Source organism: Solanum verrucosum, unplaced genomic scaffold (assembly GCF_900185275.1).
Source record: "Solanum verrucosum unplaced genomic scaffold, falcon-dt-bn FXZP01000238.1, whole genome shotgun sequence".
In the NCBI taxonomy this organism is placed as follows: Eukaryota; Viridiplantae; Streptophyta; class Magnoliopsida; order Solanales; family Solanaceae; genus Solanum; species Solanum verrucosum.
In genome coordinates, this window is record NW_026020630.1 from 3206091 (window position 1) to 3227303 (window position 21213).

The 21213-nt window shown below is 34.6% G+C and overlaps 3 protein-coding genes and 1 non-coding gene across 5 annotated transcripts; all 4 read left to right on the top strand.

The window, feature by feature from the left end:
* The first annotated feature begins 1803 nt into the window (after positions 1–1803).
* On the top strand, positions 1804–5567 carry LOC125811421 (uncharacterized). The gene is made up of 9 exons (XM_049490900.1): positions 1804–2815; positions 3144–3228; positions 3359–3454; positions 3882–4034; positions 4120–4227; positions 4328–4447; positions 4645–4770; positions 4852–4935; positions 5281–5567. The coding sequence occupies exons 1-9, from the start codon at positions 1854–1856 to the stop codon at positions 5404–5406; spliced, it is 1860 nt and encodes a 619-aa protein (XP_049346857.1). The 5' UTR covers positions 1804–1853; the 3' UTR covers positions 5407–5567.
* A 679-nt stretch (positions 5568–6246) lies between these two features.
* Positions 6247–6319, top strand: TRNAE-CUC (transfer RNA glutamic acid (anticodon CUC)). The gene has a single exon. It is a non-coding gene; the product is annotated as a tRNA-Glu (tRNA).
* Positions 6320–6914: 595 nt separating this feature from the next.
* Positions 6915–8196, top strand: LOC125811719 (early nodulin-like protein 1). The gene is made up of 2 exons (XM_049491256.1): positions 6915–7098; positions 7859–8196. Exons 1-2 carry the CDS (start codon positions 6915–6917, stop codon positions 8194–8196), a joined length of 522 nt encoding a protein of 173 aa, XP_049347213.1.
* Positions 8197–10321: 2125 nt separating this feature from the next.
* On the top strand, positions 10322–20629 carry LOC125811422 (probable cyclic nucleotide-gated ion channel 5). Of its 2 annotated transcripts, XM_049490902.1 has the most exons (8): positions 10408–10477; positions 13308–13395; positions 13818–14402; positions 15014–15226; positions 15786–16090; positions 17422–17533; positions 18742–18978; positions 19716–20629. In XM_049490902.1, exons 3-8 carry the CDS (start codon positions 13887–13889, stop codon positions 20409–20411), a joined length of 2079 nt encoding a protein of 692 aa, XP_049346859.1. In that variant the 5' UTR covers positions 10408–10477; positions 13308–13395; positions 13818–13886; the 3' UTR covers positions 20412–20629. The 2 variants fall into 2 exon arrangements, with proteins under 2 accessions (XP_049346858.1, XP_049346859.1); XM_049490901.1 differs by lacking the exon at positions 13308–13395 and having other exon boundaries at positions 10322–10477.
* The last annotated feature ends 584 nt before the right edge of the window (positions 20630–21213 follow it).

Consider the following 21213-nt stretch of genomic DNA (forward strand, 5'->3'; position numbering starts at 1 on the left):
TTGTACTTTTGCTTTTATTCCGTATTAATGTTTAATTTTTATCACAATAATGCTTTTCTTTATATGCTCGAATTGAATTATTTTTTTTTGTTTTTCATTCGTACTTTTTATATAAGTTATTTTACTTTTGCTTTTATTCCGTATTAATGTTTAATTTTTGTCCCTCAAGATAAATAACTCATTTACAAAGCAAAATTTATACTTTTATATCATAAAATTTTAAAATTATACCTCACACAACGCGTTCTTAAAGACTTATATAAATGTTAAAAGACGAACTTATTTGATTAAAATTCATAAATGACAAACCATCTAATAAATAAATTCGATATTCATATTGAGGGTTTGACTAAACTCAATTTTCATCAAAAAGTTCAATATTGATAGTAAAAACGACTATATATTCTTATCTGAAACCTCTGATTAAAAACGAATGTGATAAAAAAAAAATTTCTTATTACACCTTTTTCACATGGAATTCGGTTTACCAAAATAGAGAGACACATATATTGACGAAAAGTCAAAGCTGGCGTTATTTTTTTTTATATAAATACTCAAAGCATTCCATTTTTCTCCTTCAATTTTTCATTTTTTTTTCTTTCGATTCAATCGATTTGCCTTTTTTTTTTCTTCTTCTTCAGATTCCTCGAGAAATTTTGATAGGTATGACCCTTTTTCTTCTACTTAAAGTTACAGATATTGTTTATTTATTGTGATTCTTGCCCTTTTTCTTGGGTTAGCTGGATTTGTTATGTTGTTTTCGATCTGGCTTTTTTTTTGTTTCGAAAATTGCTTAAAGGGAGCTTGGATTTGGGTTTTTTGAGGGTTGATCTCTATTGGGTTTTCTTTGTTTTTGGTTAATTGAGGAAAAAATGGAAAAAAAAAATCTTAGCTAGGCATGAATTAAGTAAATATATCAAATATCAAATTGTAAACAAAATTAGGATTGTATTCTTGGTTTATTTTCTATAAATGAGTATTGGGTTTTGTAGAATTTCTTAAAGGGGTGCTTTGATTTGGGTATTTGAGGTTCGATCTATATTGGATTGTCTTTCTTTTTGTTTAATTGAAGGAAAAAAGGAGTTTTTATTGGTGGATTGTTGTTTGATTGCTTGAATTGTGAAAAATGAGTATTGGGTTTTCTTTCCTTTACTTAATTGAGGAAGTATATCTGAAAGATGCAGTTTTTGTTGATGGATTGTAGTTTAATTGCTTGAATTGTGCAAATGAGTAGTTGGTTTTTGTTTGTTGCTTTGAGGATTTGTATGGTTGTATCAATTTTGATTATTTTCTTTGTCTTTAATTGCTGAAAGTTTTCTTCTTTTTTTTCCCGTGTGTGGGGTGGTGGATATGTTTTTTTCCGTTCTTGAATGCTTCACTTTCCTCATTTTTGTAAGAAAGTGTCATTTGTTGAATCTGTTGCCGAACCTTGAGTTTGATAGGGGATAAGCCTTTTTCCGTTGTTGGTTGCTTCACTTTTCTAATTTATGTAAGAAAATGCATTTGTTGGATCTGTTACGGAACCTTGAGTTTGATAGGGGATAAGCTTTTTTCTGTTCTTGATTGCTTCACTTTGTGCATTTATGTAAGAAAGTACCATTTGTTGAATCTCTTACGGAACCTTGAGTTTGATATAGGGTAAGCTTTTTCCTGTTCTTGATTGCTTCACTTTCCTCATTTATGTAAGAAAATACCATTTGTTGAATATGTTATGTAAACTTGATAGTTTTTGAAGCTAAACTTGATCAATACTGCAAGTTTTATTTTTAAGGGGTTTAATTTGCTGGCTGAGACGTGAGTATTTTATTAACCTCCATTTTTTTGTTTGCAGGGGTATATATTTAGAACCAGAGATGTTAGAGCAGTTACTGATATTCACTAGAGGGGGCTTGATCCTCTGGACGTGTAAGGAGCTTGGAAATGCTCTTAGAGGTTCTCCAATTGACACATTGATTCGTTCATGTCTTTTGGAGGAACGTTCAGGTGCCGCTTCATTTAACTATGATGTACCAGGAGCTGCATACACTCTTAAATGGACGTTTCACAATGATCTGGGGCTCGTGTTTGTTGCTGTGTATCAGAAAATTCTTCATCTTTTGTATGTGGATGAATTGCTTTCTATGGTTAAGCAGGAATTCTCAGAGATTTATGACCCAAAAAGAACTGTCTACAATGAATTTGACAATGTATTTCAGCAGCTTAGGAAGGAGGCTGAGGCACGTGCTGAGGAAATGAAGAAATCGAAGCAGGTGAGCAAGCCTGTAAACCATAATCTTGGTAAGAAGCAAGGACAAGTGCAGAAGGGCATTATGGATGGAGGCAATCAAAAAAAGAGTGGTGCTGAATCAGGAAATGACAGTGGAGATGGTGATAAAGTAAATAGTCGTGCCATGGAAAATGGTAATGGGCGTTCTAAAGGTAGTAAGGGAAATGGAGTAGTGCAGGCTAACGGTAAAGAGAATAGAAGCTCTGATTCTGGGGCTTTTGATGTAAATAAGCTACAGAAGCTTAGGGCTAAAGGTGGAAAGAAAACCGATACCATTGTAAAGGATTCCAAGGCAGAGCCTACAAAAAAGGCAAAGAAGAACAGAGTCTGGGATGATTCACCTAAGGAGTCGAAATTGGATTTCACGGATCCCATGTGTGAGAATGCAAATGGAAATACAGCAGTTGTGGAAGCAGTTCAAGGTGAGAGTATGATGGACAAAGAGGAGATTGTGAGTAGTGATAGTGAGACTGAGGAGGATGAGGAGCCAGGGAAAGACAGCAAGGTCGAGGCAAAGAAGAAAGGTTGGTTCTCATCCATGTTCCAGAGGTAATTCTCCTAATTCGAGAAAAGAAATGAGTTCATTTTTATGAAAATTAGTTAACGAAATGGCTGATATTTCTATCATATAGTCCTCACAAAATGGATCAATGGGTATATTATAGATCAGAAAGATTTTCACCCACCTCCATTATTAATCACCATGAAATTTGCCAAATTTGATTATCAGACACTAAAGAAGTATAATTGGTTTGGGAGTGTTATATGAAAACTGATAAATATTCAAGAGAAATGGGAAAAACAATTACTTTCAAGATAATGGATCTTTCTAACTGTTAAATTCTGGGCATAACCTGGGTTGCTGTTGTGTCTCCAGTATCGCAGGAAAGGCAAATTTGGACAAAGCTGACTTAGAGCCAGCTTTAAAAGCTCTTAAGGACAGGCTGATGACCAAGAATGTGGTAAGTTTACAGTTGCTTTACTCTTACTACCCGCGTTCGTTCTCCTTAACCTTCCCCGAATTGATGACCATATTTCTATCAGTCGTTTTCATTCTATAATTGGTTGATGAGTGTTACACATGTCTTACAGGCCGAAGAAATTGCTGAAAAGCTTTGTGAATCAGTGGCAGCAAGTTTGGAGGGTAAAAAGCTTGGCTCATTTACAAGAATTTCTTCAACAGTTCAGGTAAGAGTTGAGACCTTCATTCATTTACAGAGTAGAGTACTTTGTTGCTTTAAAGTACTTGCACTTGGAGGAACAATGCCATTTAATAAGTGTTCAAATCCAAGGTCTTTGATATCATACCCCTCAACATCTTCCAGGTTTTTAAGGATAAAAGGAAGAGTTAAAATGGAAAGGTGTTTCCAAAGTCGAATTATTGCATGCGAAAACTTGAAAAATCTCTTCATCTATCTTTTTTACTTTTTGGTATAGTCTGAACATTTCTTGAGCCAAGGGTCTGTCATAAACAATCTCTCTACCTGCCAAGGTAGGGGTAAGGTCTGCGTACACTCTACCTTCCCCAAACCCCACTTGTGGGACGATACTGGGTACATTGTTGTTGGTATAGTCTGAACATACTAATATAGGGGAATTGAATTGATCAAACCAGGCAGCAATGGAGGAGGCCCTTGTTCGGATCTTAACTCCTAAACGTTCCATTGATATCTTGAGGGATGTTCATGCCGCAAAGGAACAGGGGAAACCATATGTTGTGGTTTTCGTAGGAGTAAATGGGGTTGGAAAGTCAACCAATCTTGCTAAGGTAAACTAAGATTGCTCTTTTTTCTTTTACTTCAAGGGCCTTGTATATCTTCTGATGGGGTTCTTTACATGTCGTTCTGCTGCAGGTTGCTTATTGGCTTCAGCAGCACAAGGTCAATGTTATGATGGCTGCGTGCGACACATTTCGATCCGGAGCTGTAGAGCAGCTCCGTACTCATTCTCGGAGACTTCAGGTATGCCATGATTGGAAATTTTGTACTTGTTGGAATTTTTGGTCTTCGCTGGGGGGAGAGATTGCACAAGTTAGTTTCTGACATTGGATTGTCTTATCAGGTCCCCATATTTGAGAAGGGCTATGAGAAGGATCCTGCTATTGTTGCCAAGGAAGCAATCCAGGAGGCTAATCGAAATGGTTCAGATGTCGTTCTTGTTGATACAGCTGGTCGAATGCAGGTATGATTGAATTTCTTAGCAGTTTTAGGAAGTCCCTGTAGGAGCACTATACACAGAACTAAGTAGAATATTGTCTTGGATACTAGTAGGGGTTTCTATTGTTAGTTTCAACATCCACCCTTACAAGCTGAGCTACTCTTTTTCTTGTTTTATCTTTCACTTCCTTAAAATTTATGCACAACTGTCATATTCCACAGGATAATGAACCACTGATGCGAGCACTTTCGAAGCTTATATATGTGAACAGTCCAGATCTGATCCTTTTTGTTGGTGAGGCACTTGTCGGAAATGATGCTGTTGATCAGTTATCAAAGTTCAACCAGGTTTGCCTATAATGGTGATGATAACTTTCCCATAATTTTAACGTTTGTTCCATCATTTGACACATTCTCTTATTTCTGCAGAAACTAGGTGACCTTTCACCCTCACCAAATCCAAGATTGATTGATGGAATTCTCCTTACCAAGTTTGACACCATTGATGATAAGGTACACAGTCATGGTCTTTTCGCATTAGCAAATTTGATGCCTCCTATGTTACTTTACCGAGTTAATATTCTCCCTACTTATGTGATTATTTAAATATCAAAATATATTTCAGTCACGTTAGTATGTTTACTTTAGGTCCTATGATTTCTACTCATATCAGATATATACCGGTAGAAAATAGAGAGGATTCCTAGTACATTTTTATATCTACCTTATTTCTGTATGATATTGGCTTTGAGACAAGCTTAAATGGAACGACAAGATTCATATTACCGATTCCCACTTGAGTTTGAGATTAAGGTATAGCAGTTAGTGTTGTATTCTTATAGTCAACATTTGGCGCAGGTGGGAGCAGCGTTGTCCATGGTTTACATATCCGGAGCCCCGGTCATGTTTGTGGGATGTGGTCAGTCCTACACAGACTTGAAGAAGCTGAATGTCAAGTCCATAGTGAAGACACTCCTCAAATGAGAACACACAATCTGTCTCTACATTTTAGCTTGGCTTTTAATGTCTGTTTAAGAAGTGTTGAACACTTTGTATGTTGCTGCTTCAGTTCTGTTTGTAACTTTGTATTCTCTCATCTGTGATTTCTCACTATTTTGATTTTGAAGGTGAATCATTTGACTTAATGGTGTATATTAGTTTACTAACTACTCAACCCCCCCCCCCCCCCCCCCCCCAAAACCAAATGGATCCGGTGTTTGATATTTGCTTTGGGTCTCAAGTAATTTGGATGCACCGGGAAGTCTAGTTAAAGATGGGATGAGTATTTACTATTCCACCATATCCTTTGAAGGCAATATGAATACTCATCTCGCGATGTATTACCTATATTTCATACTAGTGTACATTTACCATGTTTATTGAAATCGAAAACATATGAAATGCCTAAATAAAGGAAAGAAAAAGAACCCAAAATGGTCACAATTAGGTAATTGGATTGAATTTTGAACCCTTTAAATGTTTCTTCCCCTTGCTATCCATTAATGGAGTAAATATTTAGGGAAGGGATAAATAACATCCAAACTTGATTCATATAAATGGTGAATGTTAAACCAGGAATATATAATCGTTGATTTTTTTTATTTATTTTTTATTATGAATATGTACTATCCTCATTAATTTATATTCGTGTTGTGTACGAAACATTAAAAGAAAAAACACTTCCTACTAGAGTTTATTTTTTTCCCCAAGAATCAAACTTGAGACCTCAAATTAAAGTTTCAAGGAACCTTAACCATTGATCGTAAGAATATCGTATAGTAAAATAACTACTAAAAAAATATAACTGAATGTTACATAACAAGATCCGTTGTAGTCTAGTTGGTTAGGATACTCGGCTCTCACCCGAGAGACCCGGGTTCAAGTCCCGGCAACGGAATTTTTTCGTTTTATTCTTTTTATGTTTTTATTTCTTAATTGTGACTCGAGTAATCGGGGATATAGAAGACAAGGAAATCAATAAAAACGTGTGAATCAAAATTTGTTGTTGTTATACCATGCTAATATCATGTTAAATATTATTTTGAAGCTCGACTAGTCCAAATTTACATAGAAACATAGTGGGATATATTTTTTTTAAATTGTACTTTTTGAAAATTTACTTAAGACTCATAAAATGAAACGGCTCATTATGCTATTTATTATATGGGATATAAATGACAAATAAAATCCACTTAAATAATCATAATTCAAACTTCCCAACCCTATTTTTTTGGATTATCATAATTCCCACCTGTCATCCCCACATAGCTTCAATTACTCCAAACCTCATCCCAAACCTAGTCTCCTCAACAAAACCAAAAACTTAATATATTATAGTTAGAAAAAAATGCCAAAAACCCCTACGTTTCTCACATTAACTTTTTTTATATAAACATATATTTCCTTCTTTGCTATTTCTATTCATCACTTTGATAACTTTGTATTTTAGAAAGAAAAGAAAAAGTTGGCATTTTTTCTTGAGGGGAAAAAAAATGAAAAATTATAATTATTCTCTTTTAGCTTATTTTGTGATTTTTAGTTTTTTCACAAAATGTTTTAGTGAAGCAAGAGAGTTTATTGTAGATGGAAAAGAAAATTCTTGGAAAATTCCTTCTTCACCTGATGAATTTAATAAGTGGGCTGAGAAAACTCGTTTTCGAATTGGAGATTATATTGGTAACAATTTTTATTTTATGTTAATCTGTCGTTCAAATAGTTCGTAGCTAACAAAAATATTTATGATTCATTTGATAGTTTTTGTTGTTTAGCAAGTTAGCGTTAACATTTTATGAATAACTCGTAGCTAACATGATTTTTTGACGATTTATGTTATATATGTTCATTTCATGCTAGCAAGTTTATGTTTATATATATATATATATATATATATATATTTGAGAAGGGTCCAAGCTTAAAATAAGTGAAACGTAGATAATTTATTTTTAACGGTAAGGTCTTGTAAGATTCCCAAGAAATTCTTTGATTTCTTCTAGAAATCATTTGTTTCTCACGTTTGACATTTTGTTAATTGGCTTGATTGTATCTTTTTTATTCCATTTGAAAAAAAGGAAGAACAATTATCTTTTTTTCGTTCACGAAAATTTTTTGTAAGATTCTCAAAAAAATCTTTGATTTCTTCTAGAAACAAACCATTAATCATCTGCTTCTCACGTTAGAGATTTTGTTAATCGGCTTGATTGTATCTTTTTTTTGTTCCATTCGTAAAAAAGGAAAAAGGGTTATATTTCTTTTTGTTGTTCGTATCTCTCTTTAATTAAGCAATGTGTGATATCCTGAATATGGAGACATTACCAACTGATTTAATTTCACGACTTGAACACATATGAAGACAACTTTATTGTTTCACCCCATATATATAAGAAGTTAATTTCTCTATTTACCCTTTTAATTATAATTTTTTTATTTTTTTTTACAGTTTTGAATTATGATCCAAAGTCAGACTCAGTATTACAAGTAAATGAAGAAGATTACAACAATTGCAACAAGGCCCAGCCCATTAAATCATATCAAGATGGAGTAACCAAGATTTTGCTTGACAAATCAGGCCCATTTTTCTTCATAAGTGGAGCAAATGGGCATTGTGAAAATGGCCAAAAACTTAATGTGAGAGTCTTGTCACCTAAACATAGTTCATCAACTCGAGTGGAATTTCTGGCTCCAGCTCCGGCTCCGGAGAGTGGAAGTAGTGGCATGAAAGCTGGGATCATTGTAGGGTTTATTGTTATGTTGGCAAGTTTTACTGTTCTAGCATAGGTTAGTTAGTTAATTTTGTCTAAGTTTTAAATTTTAGTGGTTTTTATTTAATTAACAATGATGTAGTGCATGATTTATTTATGAACATTTTATTGGTCTTTGCTTATTTCTTTATTTGTTAGTATTTTTTTGTGGTTGTCTTTGACATGTTATTGGAGATATTTGTGCAATCTTGCTTCCACCCCTACCCCCACCCCCCACCCCCCACACACTTTTTGGTAAGTGAAAATAAGAAATATGTTTACACAATCATATTTATAAGTACATTTTTTATGATAAGTTTATCGTGTACTCATTCATCCTTAATCAGAGGTCCCAGATTCGAGTCTCCCTGAATATGAAATTGCGTTTGTTAAGGAGCATTTTACCTCCTAGTGTGGACTTCTCAGCGTGTCATTCTCCGATTAGTGGATGCGGTGGCATGAAAGTTGGGATCATTATTATATTGGTAAGTTTGTTGTGCTTTAAAGCATAATATATAAAATTGAACTGATAAACACACATATTTTTTTCTTACTATTCGTTATTTATTGTGTTTTACTATGATGCATTATATTTCTCATATAGTCCTCTAAATCAAGTGAGAAGTCTTTAATTTCAAGTTGTTGAATCACAAGAATTATATGAAAATTGGATATAAGCCAGATCAGTCTCTACCAAAATCTATTCATATTGCTCTAATAAATAAAAATAAATTAACCATTTATATATATATATATATATATATATATATATATATATATATATCGGAGGGTTCATCCCAAACGTCCTTTATTACTCCATTATTGATGTTGCTTTTAATATTTTGTTGCGTTGGAGATTTTGAAACAGGAAAAAAATATCCACGAACTTGATTAAATCTGAATTGACATATATAAAAGGAAAAGGGAACTAAGGAAGTGAACATTTTTTCCCATTCAACCCATGTGTGACTATATGCAAGGGTCAATGTGAGAAAATTTAGAGAAAATTATTGAAATTGTTGGTAACATTTAATAATTAAAAACAAACTATAAAATGAGAAACATTTTATATGAAGAAAAATAAAGAATATTAGAAAATGTGTATAGCTTTTAATTTAAGTAGTAGCAGGTATTTAATATTCACAGAATTCATCCATTTTTATTTATTAGAGCAATATTATAAAAATTCTGTGTAAATGGGTTAGCCCAATAATAATTGAATACTCTCTTCAATCCATTTTACTTGATATTTAATTTACACAGAATTTTTATAATATTTAAATGTTTTTTATGTGCTTTTATTTATTCTTTGATCTCAATTAATACTACTATATTAAATTGCATTAATCTCTTTACATATTTATTAAAATAAAAATAAAGGTGAAAAATTCATTAATTATATCTTAATTTTTTAAAAGGATAAGTATTTTTAAATAAGTTTTTTTTGTAACCATGTCAACTAAAATGAATCAGATGCAATATACACAAGATATTCAATTAGGCACATTTAAAAAAAATAAAAAATAAAAAATAATCAACTTCTGGCTCATAGCAAAGTACTGTTGGAATTTGTTTAGTGTTAAATATATTACAAATTTTTTTCTCTTTAAATTTTGTACCAACAATAGTATATTATTAAAAGTAAAATAGAAAGTTAAATATAAAAAAATGTTATAGAAAGAACGGAAAAGACTCAAATATGTCATAGAATATGAACCAAACTTTTAATGGATGACACATGAGTCTCTCAAAGTTCGATGACATATTTGAGTATTTTCTCCTTTTTAAAAATGATTTAACTAATGATGTAGCTGAATCAAAATTGATCACGTGTAAAAAAATAATTTTGCAAAATTAAAACTATTTTCAGTTAATAAACAATGTCATGAATGAGACTTTTCTCAAACGAAAATGAGGATGAACCATACTTTTTAACAAATGACATAAATGAATCTTTTATTAAAATTTTGATGATATATTTGAGCCATTATCCCTCGAAAGAATAAAAAGTGAAAAGTAAAAAGAAAAAATCTTGAGGAAAAGTGGGGTCTTTATGGTGGGGGGTGGGGTGGTTGGTAACTGTATTCATGTCTCAACTTGGTCTATTTTATTTCTAACTTCTACTACTCTGTTCCTCACTTTTGACTTCTGATTTTAGTGCCATCCATTTGATATTTATATGCTCAGATTATTTTTTTTGACTTTATCTTTGCTTTCACACCCCTCCCCCCCTCCTCACCCCCAACAAAACTTTCTTCTTCCCCTCTTGTCTGTTCTTTTTCACCAAAGTTCATGGATTAACCTCAAAGACTTTAATTGTAAGTCCCCTTTTCTTGATCCATTCTTCTTTTTATCTATACTTTTGTAAAGATTTTCATTAAATTAGCAATATAATTAAGTTTTCTGTTTTCATTTTTTCATTTAATTTGAGTCTTGATTAGTTTGCTTGCTATGCTATCATTTGTTTTTGTTGTCTAAAAGTGCTTATATACAAATTTAAAGCTGAAGGGGTCAATAAAGATTCAATCTTTATTGGTTAACATCTATGGGGTTGGTCTCTTTTTTGTTTATATACAAATTTACAGAGATTATTGCTTTGTTTTTTTCTATTTTTGTTTTACTAGTTAAATGAGTCTTGATTAGTTTGCTGGTTATGCTATTGTCTGTTTTTTGTTGTCTGAATTGATTGTATTCAAATTTACAGATGAAGGGGTCAATAAAGATTCAATCTTTATTGATTAACATCTATGGGGTTTGCCCCTTTTTTGCTTTAATACAAATTTACAGAGATTATTGCTTTGTTTTTCTATCTTTTTTGACTTGTTTTGACTAGGTAAATGAGTCTTGATTAGTTTGCTGGTTATGCTATCATCTGTTTTTGTTGTCTGAATTGCTTATATACAAATTTAAATGAGTCTTGATTAATTAGCTGGTTATGCTATCATCTGTTTTTGTTGTATGAATTGCTAGTGCACGTTTATATACAAGTTTACGGCTGAAGTGTTCAATAAAGAGTCAATCTTTATTTGGTTAAATTTTGTGGGGCATGTGCCTTCTGGGGTGGAAATGAAAAACGATCAAGTCTTTTAAAGGTAGGATGATTTTGGAGCCTAAATACTATGTACTAATGGTTGTTCTTTTTTCTGATTATCAGTTCACTTACATGTCAATATTTTGCAGAAGCCACTAAAAATGAATCATCCATAAAAATGAAACTAGGATTTGGAAGGTTTTCAATTTGGAGCATTTTGAGATAAAAGAGGGAGAGGGAGAGGTGGTTAAGTTTTGTGCGTGTGTGTGTTGGGGGGTGGGCTAGCAATTTAATCATGGAATGTCTATTGCCTGATCAAATGCAATTTTTTTTTTTTTGGAAAAGATGTCCTAGAACATGTTATTGGATTAGTGAGAGGTTCCTCTTTTCTTGTTCTGGAGATTGTGTGTCTGAGCAATACTTTTGAGATTTTAAATAAGGCTGATACCAAGATTCTTTTTATATGTCTACTGATATGATGATATTTAAAAAAGATACTAACCTTACGGTTTTGAGATAGTAAGTTTTCTATCTAATGTCTGAAGCTTTGGATATTGGAGTTCCAATGGAATGGATATGACCTCTTTGCACTTTGGTTGAAAATTTGTGAACTTCTCGAGTCAGCTAACATCGGTTGCTGTAACAATAATGTAATGCTTAGGAGCTTGACTGCAGCTAAGAAGTTGTGGATTTAGTGGTTTTAGGTGAGAGGAAAATGTGACAGGTACGAGACAAGCAAGTTTCTCTTGTGGTATTTGTTTCAGTTTGCGGCTCAAGCTTAACATATATCCATTTTCTGAAATTCAATTATATGGTAAGAAAACTGTCATAGCTACATAATTATCTGATTATGTGATAGGAGACAACGAGTCACACACAATAGGGAAGATCAAAGCACCTAGTTTTGGGTGAAGACAAAAAAATGTTCCGTTCGATAAATTCAATAATATTTTTGAATCAGATTAATGTATTTGTACCTGTTAGAAATAGGTAACATTTCTTTCAATGATGCTCTTACTATGTAGAATTCAGGTTCACATAATTGCTAAAACTAGCCAAGGCCCAAAGGCTAAATCCTCGAGGGCAAAAAGCTTAACTGTATAGGACTTGTGCAAAACCTAGGCTAAAAACGTTTAGCTCACAACTTCCAAACTATCCTCCATTAGTGTAGGAGTGAAGTCTTGTGTATCAGCTAGCTTAAGGGATTCGTCTCACGTAGCTTCTGCATCTACTGCAGAAATATACCTAGTAAGGCATCTTGGAAAGATTGGGGAATAGTATCTTCTATATTTCCCTCCTCGCTCTAACTCGGCCACAAGAGAGGACGGGCTTCAGGGAAATGAGACAATAAGTGAAGAGATTTAGCAATAACTGTGCTTTTTCCCTCCCCCTCCCCCTTGCTTTCCCAGTTAAATAAAGGGAAGAAAGATTGGGTTGAGCAACATAAGGTCTCAAGTTCAAATTCCAACTAAGACAAAAACACTAGGTGGTTTCTTCCCATCTGATCTAGCCTTGGTGGACGGAGTTACCTGCTACCTGTTGCTGATGGGAGGTGGCAGGTACTCGTGGAATTAGTCAAGGTGCGCACAAGCTGGCCCGGACACCACGGTTATAAAAAAAAAGGGAAAAAGATAGGAGAAGGAAGGATGGATCTGCTAGGTAGATATGTCGCAGTAAAGCTTTACAGAAAGGTCGTCCGTTTTGTAACTCGAGCATTGGTTATTACTGATCTTGTGAATGAGTGACTAATTAGAATATTTTTAGCATCTTTGTCATTTTTAAAGCACTTGATTGAACAAGCAGGATCTGCAACATCTTAAATTCAATTTATTCCAGTTGCCTTCTTCATTTTTCTGAACTTATTTTTTCCTTTTTCTTTCATGTTAGAAATTGTTGTTGAACTAGCTCAATATATGATTCTCTTTTCGTGGTTCCATTTTGGAAAATAAAGCTTGCTGACATGGACTCCTGATGGCTTTAATGCGAGTAGAGAATGATGTAAAATGGCAAGGCTCTTGCTCTATGCAGGCAGAATTGATCTCAATGTTTTAGTCTTTCATTGCCAAAAGTTAGATTGAACTTAAATCCTGAACTTAGAATTTTTTGCTTTATTGCAGTTATTATATATGTGTTTGATTGTACAAAATGTTTGATTATGGTTCCAAGTCCCAAGATCTGGATGGGCAGCCAAAAAAAGTTTGTAAGGTACTAAAAAACTTTTGTTAAGGTTATTAAGCTTTTATTTCAGTCCACTTCTTTACGCATATATTTTGGGGTTACATGTTCTTAATGTGAAAGATGGCAGTTGGAGCTGTGGGCTAAATACAATGTGTTATATGGTGTACTGTTGAAAATTTTGTTGTAAATCAATGCATTCTAGGTTTTTTGCAGATACAATCTTACCCTCGCTGTATTTGAAGATTGTTTTTGACACTCTTTTGGTTGGAATATACATTTTTCTATTAATTAAAGATAACACCTAAGATGTTACTGTTTAGCATTTAAGCAATTTATGGCTGATGAACAGGGCGGCTTGACATGAACAATGTATTTATGGTCATTTGTTGAGTCATTGATTATTTCTCCTTGAGTATCCCTACCTTATAATGCTTCTTAACATTTTTTAGGTTGAATGACTTTGATTGCGGACTAACCTCAGCGTCGACACCGTAGCAGCAAATAAATGTGGCTTCATCATGGAAGCTTTAAGACATTCTGGCCATGCAACTAGCAGCCCGTCAAGGTCTTTTAAGAGAGGAATGAGAAAAGGATCTGAAGGACTGAAGTCGATTGGTCGATCACTAGGATTTGGTGTCACTAAGGCAGTATTTCCTGAAGATCTGAAAGTTTCAGAGAAGAAGATTTTTGATCCTCAAGATAAATTCCTTCTCTTGTGGAATAAGCTGTTTGTTATATCATGCATTCTGGCCGTGTCTGTGGATCCTTTGTTTTTCTACCTTCCAGTTTTTGATGACAAGTCAAATTGCCTTCAGATTGATCGAAAGCTAGCTGTGATAGCCACAACGCTTCGTACCGTTGTTGATGCTTTCTATCTTATTCACATGGCACTTCAGTTTCGTACAGCTTATATTGCACCATCATCTCGAGTTTTTGGAAGGGGTGAACTTGTGATAGATCCTGGACAGATTGCTAAAAGATACTTGCGATCCTATTTTATCATCGATCTTCTTGCTGTGGTTCCCTTGCCTCAGGTTTAAAGAAATGCTTTATATTTTTTGATGTCTCTTTAAATTGAAACTTTATTTCCTATAGTAAACTACCATGGCTCTTATGGTCACTGACCTTATACTCCCTCCATCCTAATTTGTGTGGCACCGTTTGACTTGACACAAAGTTTAAGAAAGAAAGGTAGACCTTTGAAATTTGTGATCCAAAACAAACCTTAGCCATTTGTCTATCTATAATTTACTATAAATGAGTATTTTATTAAGGGTAAAAGGAGAATTTTAAAGTTATTCTTTCTAATTATAGAAAGGTAACAATCTTCTTGGGACGGACTAAAAAGGAAAGTGTGCCACATAAATTGGGACAAAGGTAGTATGTTGTTTTAAAATGATTGTCTCCTTCTTGTTATATCACGCTTTCGCTTTTCAAGGTTCTTTCTTCTTACTGTTCTGAATGTGATTTGAGTGGGATTTTTCATCCTGATTCTCTTCCTTTCTGTGTTAGGATACCGTCGATGAATGTTTTGATATGTTTTGTCTTTTTATTAAACTATTTGTTTATGAATCAGCCCATACAGCTCTTTTGATGTATGGCCTATCATCATTCACTTTGCTTTTCCGTTTATGGATCTATACAGATTGTAGCTGGGAGATTCCTGCAGAGATCGACAGGTTCTGATGTACTGGCTACCAAACAAGCTTTGCTCTATATCATTTTGCTCCAGTATATCCCCAGATTTGTCCGAGTTATACCCTTAACGTCAGAATTGAAAAGAACTACTGGTGTCTTTGCTGAAACTGCATGGGCTGGTGCTGTATCCTATTTGCTGTTGTACATGCTTGCTAGTCACGTAAGCTACTTATTAAGTTGCCGAAATGTTTGCTATCTGTTGCTAAGATAACTATTCATTGCGTTTTGAAATGTAACTCTTTTTTTCTTTTGTGTAAAATTGTCTTCTTTGCAGAGGTGGAAGTTCTGGTTTCCTGCTGTATTCTGTCATTTTGCAGATTATTATGAAGGAAAATATTTATTAATATGCAATCTCTGTTAATAGCATCTTCCTTGTCTTAGATGGATTGGAGCTAAAACCACATCCGTAAAGTAAAATTAATTTGTAACTGAAACGATTATTTGAAAATAGGTGGAAAACTTTTCAACAACTATATCTGTTGTATTGGTTTAAGAGAAATGCAGCGTGCTATCCGTTTTCTGGTTCAATTGCATGTATACAGAGTTTGCTGTTTCATTTTCCAACTAGAAAATGTTCACTTGTTCTGCAAAGAATATGCAAATTATATGGTTTTTCTTTGAAATTTCGGATTGCTCATCTTTACAAGAGCATCGCAAAGGTTATCTTGAGGTGGAATTTCTGATTGTTCCTTACTTCCATTCTCGTTGGTTCTTTTCAGATAGTTGGCTCCTTTTGGTATTTGCTTTCTGTGGAACGCTATGATACATGCTGGGAAAGAGCTTGTAGTCATAACACAACATGCCAAACTGATTTCTTGTACTGCGGCAATCAAGACATGACAGGGTATAATGCTTGGAGCAATATCAGTGAATCGGTTTTAAATGGAGCATGCCCTCGGAGCAGTGAAAATCCACCATTTGATTTTGGAATTTTCGGGCAGGCTTTGTCATCAGGCATAGTTTTCTCGATGAAGTTTGTGACTAAATATTGCTACTGTTTGTGGTGGGGACTCCAGAATTTAAGGTGGCTTTACTCTTATCCTTAGCTAACATTCTTCTGATCTCATTTGCTTTAGTCTCTCGTATCTTTCAGGGATTATGCCTAAGGAATGAAAAACAAAGCATTAAAATTTTCCATCACATTACTACTTAATCCTTTTGTTGTTTGAAGTGTACATTTATGCCTAATTACTTCATTGTAGTTTACCATTTGCTTAACTATATGTTGATTAAACATTACTTGAAAGTTGTATGAAAAGTCTCCATGTACTAGGTTTTGCATATTATGACTATTTCCTTTTGTCACTTTGTCATGCTCTCTATAGTATTTTGCCATGGCTTTTCCACTTCCGCCTTTTCTTTTCAAACTGTATTGAATTGCTTTTCCTTGAGCCGAAGGTCTATCAGAAACAACCTCTCTAAGTCCCAAGGTAGAGGTAATGTATGCATACACTCTGCCCTCCTCTATTCCCACTCGTAGGATTACACTGGATATGTTGTTGCTGTTGCTTGTTGGCGCTCACTTAGGTTCTGTCCCTACCTGATAGCCTATAATTCAACGTGAACAGGACTTTATTTTTTGTGTTAAGGTAACAAGATTATTGGGTGGTAAGACTATAAGGTTTTGTGGGAGTTATAAGACAAGTGCCCTTAGGACTTTGGTCTAGTTGTAACTAGTAAGAGCGCAACTTGTGATGTGTAAATTAGGTGCACGTTACAGGTTCAAATCCTACCACAAACAAAAGCCTGGTTTTTATGTAGAGAACGATGGAGGGACAAACCCAATATCAACCGAGTTTCAAACTGTGCACCAATGGCCTGCAGAGATTTATCTGTTATTAAAAAAAAGTCAAGTTCCTAATTCAATTGTTCTGGAGTTCTAGTGTGACATACTTTTTCCTGTTGAATACGAAGAGAACAGGAATTTCCTGCTAATCATGTGCTATCATCGTATTTAAATGATTATTATTCCAATGACTTTTTCGGTTCATATTGTCTATCAACTAATTAGTTTGACGGAGGGGGTAGTGTTTTCCTGTTACTGAATCATGACAGCCTATAATTAAATGTGAACACTAATTGAAATTATTCTAGTATGATATGCTTCTTTTGGTTCATATTGTCTATTCACTATTTGGTTAGACCAATATTATCGGTAGGATTTTCTTTAATTTTTGTTCTCTACCCAGAGGACTGAAGAGGAAAAGAAGAAGTGTCTAAGCTGGAGTTCTGAAAACTAATTAAATGTATATTTACGTTATTTTGCTTATCATATGCTAAGGTACAGTAATTGGTAATAAACCTTTGGTAAACTTGTACTGATGGCATTTCTATTTTCTTGTTTTGCTTGTGTAGTACCCTTGGACAGGGACTTCAAACTAGCACATATCCCGGGGAGTCTTTATTCTCTATTGCACTAGCGATACTCGGACTCATTCTCTTTGCACTGTTGATTGGTAACATGCAGGTAATGATCGAATGTTATAGTAATGTAGTCTTATAGAGATTTCTTGTCATTTTGTTATTAACAGAATATTGTGTGAAAACTTCAGAAAAATCAATTGCCCGTGGGAGCTTACTGTTATGATACTCGTGCTTGATGAAAACTAAGTTCTTTAAGACATTTTACTGTTAAGATAAGACACTTAGAGCAACCAATTAAAAAAAATGCACTTAGTGCATCTCTTTCGGAAGAATTGGGTAAGGAGACACTCAAACTTGGCCTTAGTTGGCAAGTAAGAACTCTACTTTGAGTATGCACATCTAGACACCTCAGCTCCTCAGCTCGTCTCCACTGTGTTAGTTGAGCACTCTTAACTTACAAAATGATCATCTATATACCTCCAAAATTTATATGCCACATCAGCATCGGGTGTCAAGAGACACAGAGGGGGACCAATTGGGATGTTCAGTTGCCAGTTGAAACCAAGTTGAGGTGTGTAGATGTGCACTCTCATAGTTAGAGCTCTTACTTGCTAGATGAGGCCAAGTTTTAGGGTTTGTTTATGTATTATGCCATTGGATAATTCCACTTTGTTTTAAGCGAAAAGTTCTTGCAAAATGGTGATATCATATCTCTTTTATGCAGTGTCAAATAAATTGCTTCTCTCTCAGCAACAGTTAAGAGTTTGCAATAGTCATGAGACATACAGAGGGCTTATTCATAATTTTTTAGATTGCGGAAAATGTCAAACGATAGCATTTCTTATACTAATAGTAATTTCAATAGAGGTTTAGGATCTTAAGCTATGCCGTTGTAGAGTACCACATAGATATGAAGCTTTGTTGGATACCTCCTTGACATGATATTTTTAAATACGAGACCCGTTGCTGTTGTAGTGTTGTTTATTTTTCTTTTGGCTCCCATCTCTCATTTCTTCCAAAATGATACTAAAAAGAAAGTTTTTAAATTAAGGAAGACTCTCATGAAAAGAAATTTTGAACAAGTTGCCAAGGGACAGAATTTTCGGATTACTCGCACTATGACATCTGAGTAATGTACTCCTTTTGTTTGATCAACTAACTCGCATGAAAATTACATACACCGTCAAAATCAAAACTGCTATTCAACAAGAAGTTCATTTTATGACGTTCAATTTCTTTGAAGTGTTTCTGATAATGCATTTATCTCCATGGGAAATTTGTACTCAAGAGTTTGGTATTTTGCTATCACAGACATACCTTCAGTCTCTTACTATTCGACTTGAAGAGATGAGAGTTAGAAGGCGTGACTCGGAACAATGGATGCATCACCGATTGCTTCCACAAGAACTTCGAGAACGGGTAAGGGGCTATGATCAGTACAAGTGGCAAGAAACACGTGGAGTGGATGAAGAAAATATAGTTCAGAATTTGCCCAAGGATCTCAGGAGGGATATTAAACGTCATCTTTGTCTGGCTCTAGTGAAGAGGGTAACTAAATTTTATATTCCTGCTTTTTCGATAATATTTGTTTCTCCACCTTGAATCAACTTGTCTAATACTCTGTTGCTTAGACCCTCCAAAAATGTTACTGCACCAATGTTAGGTCCTCCAAAAATGCATAGCTCTTGGAGGACCCAACACACATCTGGCGATATTTATGAAGAGTCCGAGCAACATAGGTATCATAGTAGTCATGGTACTGTCGTTCTTCAATAATAGAGAGGCCGAATCATGAGACGATTAAATACATCCTTGCTTTAGAAATAGCACTTGCCTCAGCTCTGCTCTCATAGAAAATTGATTATACAACAACATACCTAGTGAAATCTCACAAGTGGGGTCTGGGTAGGTTAAAGTGAACACACACCTTACCCCTACCTCGTGGAGGTAGAGAGTGTTTGCGAAAGACCCTCGGCTCAAGTGCAGCAAATCAAAATAGCTATGATCAGGGAAAACGAAAGTGAAGAAAATATAGCAACTAATAATCTGGTCTTAGTAGTGTTCTTTCTTTTATTTCATGTTTTCCTAGTTTCTTGCTACAATCCGATGGTATAACGGAGGTCATGAAAATGTTTGCTCCACAATTGAAGCTCTAAAGCATGCTTCTAGAGTGAACGACCGAGCATTCATTTTATGACTAGGACAAACGATTCTACGGCTGCTAAGCTTTACGTTATTGTCTTTTGCTAGTGTTACTTTACTTATATTCCATTGTTGATTTTCAGGTGCCTCTATTTGCAAATATGGAGGAGAGATTGCTTGATGCAATTTGTGAGCATCTAAAACCCTGTTTGTACATCGAAAACACTTACCTTGTTCGAGAGGGAGATCCAGTGGATGAAATGCTCTTTGTGATACGAGGCCGCCTTGAGAGTGTGACAACTGATGGTGGGAGAAGCGGTTTCTTCAACCGCAGTTTGTTAAAAGAGTCTGACTTCTGTGGAGAAGAACTTCTTACTTGGGCACTAGACCCGAAATCAGGTTCTAACCTCCCGTCTTCTACTCGTACTGTGAAAGCTCTAACAGAGGTAGAGGCGTTTGCATTAATAGCAGATGAGTTGAAATTCGTCGCCAGTCAGTTCAGAAAGCTACACAGTAGACAGGTACAGCACACGTTCCGTTTCTACTCACAGCACTGGAGAACTTGGGCTGCTTGCTTCATCCAAGCAGCATGGAGGCGTTTCACGAAAAGGAAACTTATGGAACTTCAAAGAAAAGAAGATGAAGAAGCAGAAGCGTTGGCCGGGGCCAGTAGTAACTCGGGTGGATCTTCTTTTAGTATTGGGGCAACGTTCTTGGCATCGAGATTTGCAGCTAATGCTCTCCGAGGCGTTCACAAGAATCGAAATCTCAAGTCTGCTAGGGAGCTTATGAAGCTGCAAAAGCCTCCAGAACCTGATTTCAGTGAAGATACTGAGTGAATTTTGTATGCTTTTTGGCTTAGACTTGTTGTTGATCTTTTGAGCTTTGCAAAAAGCTTGATGTATAATTCATGTTTATTAGTCTTATTGCTTCATATTTATGTAAGAGTTTTAACTTCTATACACTGATACTACTGATACTGATTGTGTAAATAAATATTTACATTTATCATGTCGCCTAAAAGGTAACTATGGGTAGCTGCCCGTGATAAGTGGAAAACAGGGCATATAATTTACTATTTCTTTTGTTTCAATTTATTTGTCTGATTTGACTTGATATGAAGTTTTAAAAAGTAAAAAAGACTTAAATTTCGTAGTATTAAACTAAAGATATGTAAAATGTATCAAAATGTCTTTTAATCTTGTGGTTTCAAACGTCTCACGTGAAAAGTTAAAATTAAAGATTGGCCAAAAAAAGGAAGCAACACTGATCATTTTGAAATGACTAAGAGATCCAATCTTATCCTTGAAAATGACTTTCATCGTATCAAACTCATTAACACTGATCATAGGCATGGTTGCATGGTTTTACTATCTTTATTCTTATGTCAATCGAACTGTATAAAAATATCAACAGATCTGTGTCAAATCCTCAAAAAGTGTCTTTTTAGAAGTCAACAAAAGTACGACAATAATTTTTAAGAATTCAAACAACACGTCTTTGTAATGCCTTCTATTTTCAGGACAAAATGACATGAAAGTTCTAATATGAAATCTAAGTAGGGCATATTCCGTAGAACACCTAGTAAAGTGATCCAATCTCAAAGTGAAATAAATACCATAACTTCGATCTTGTTCAATA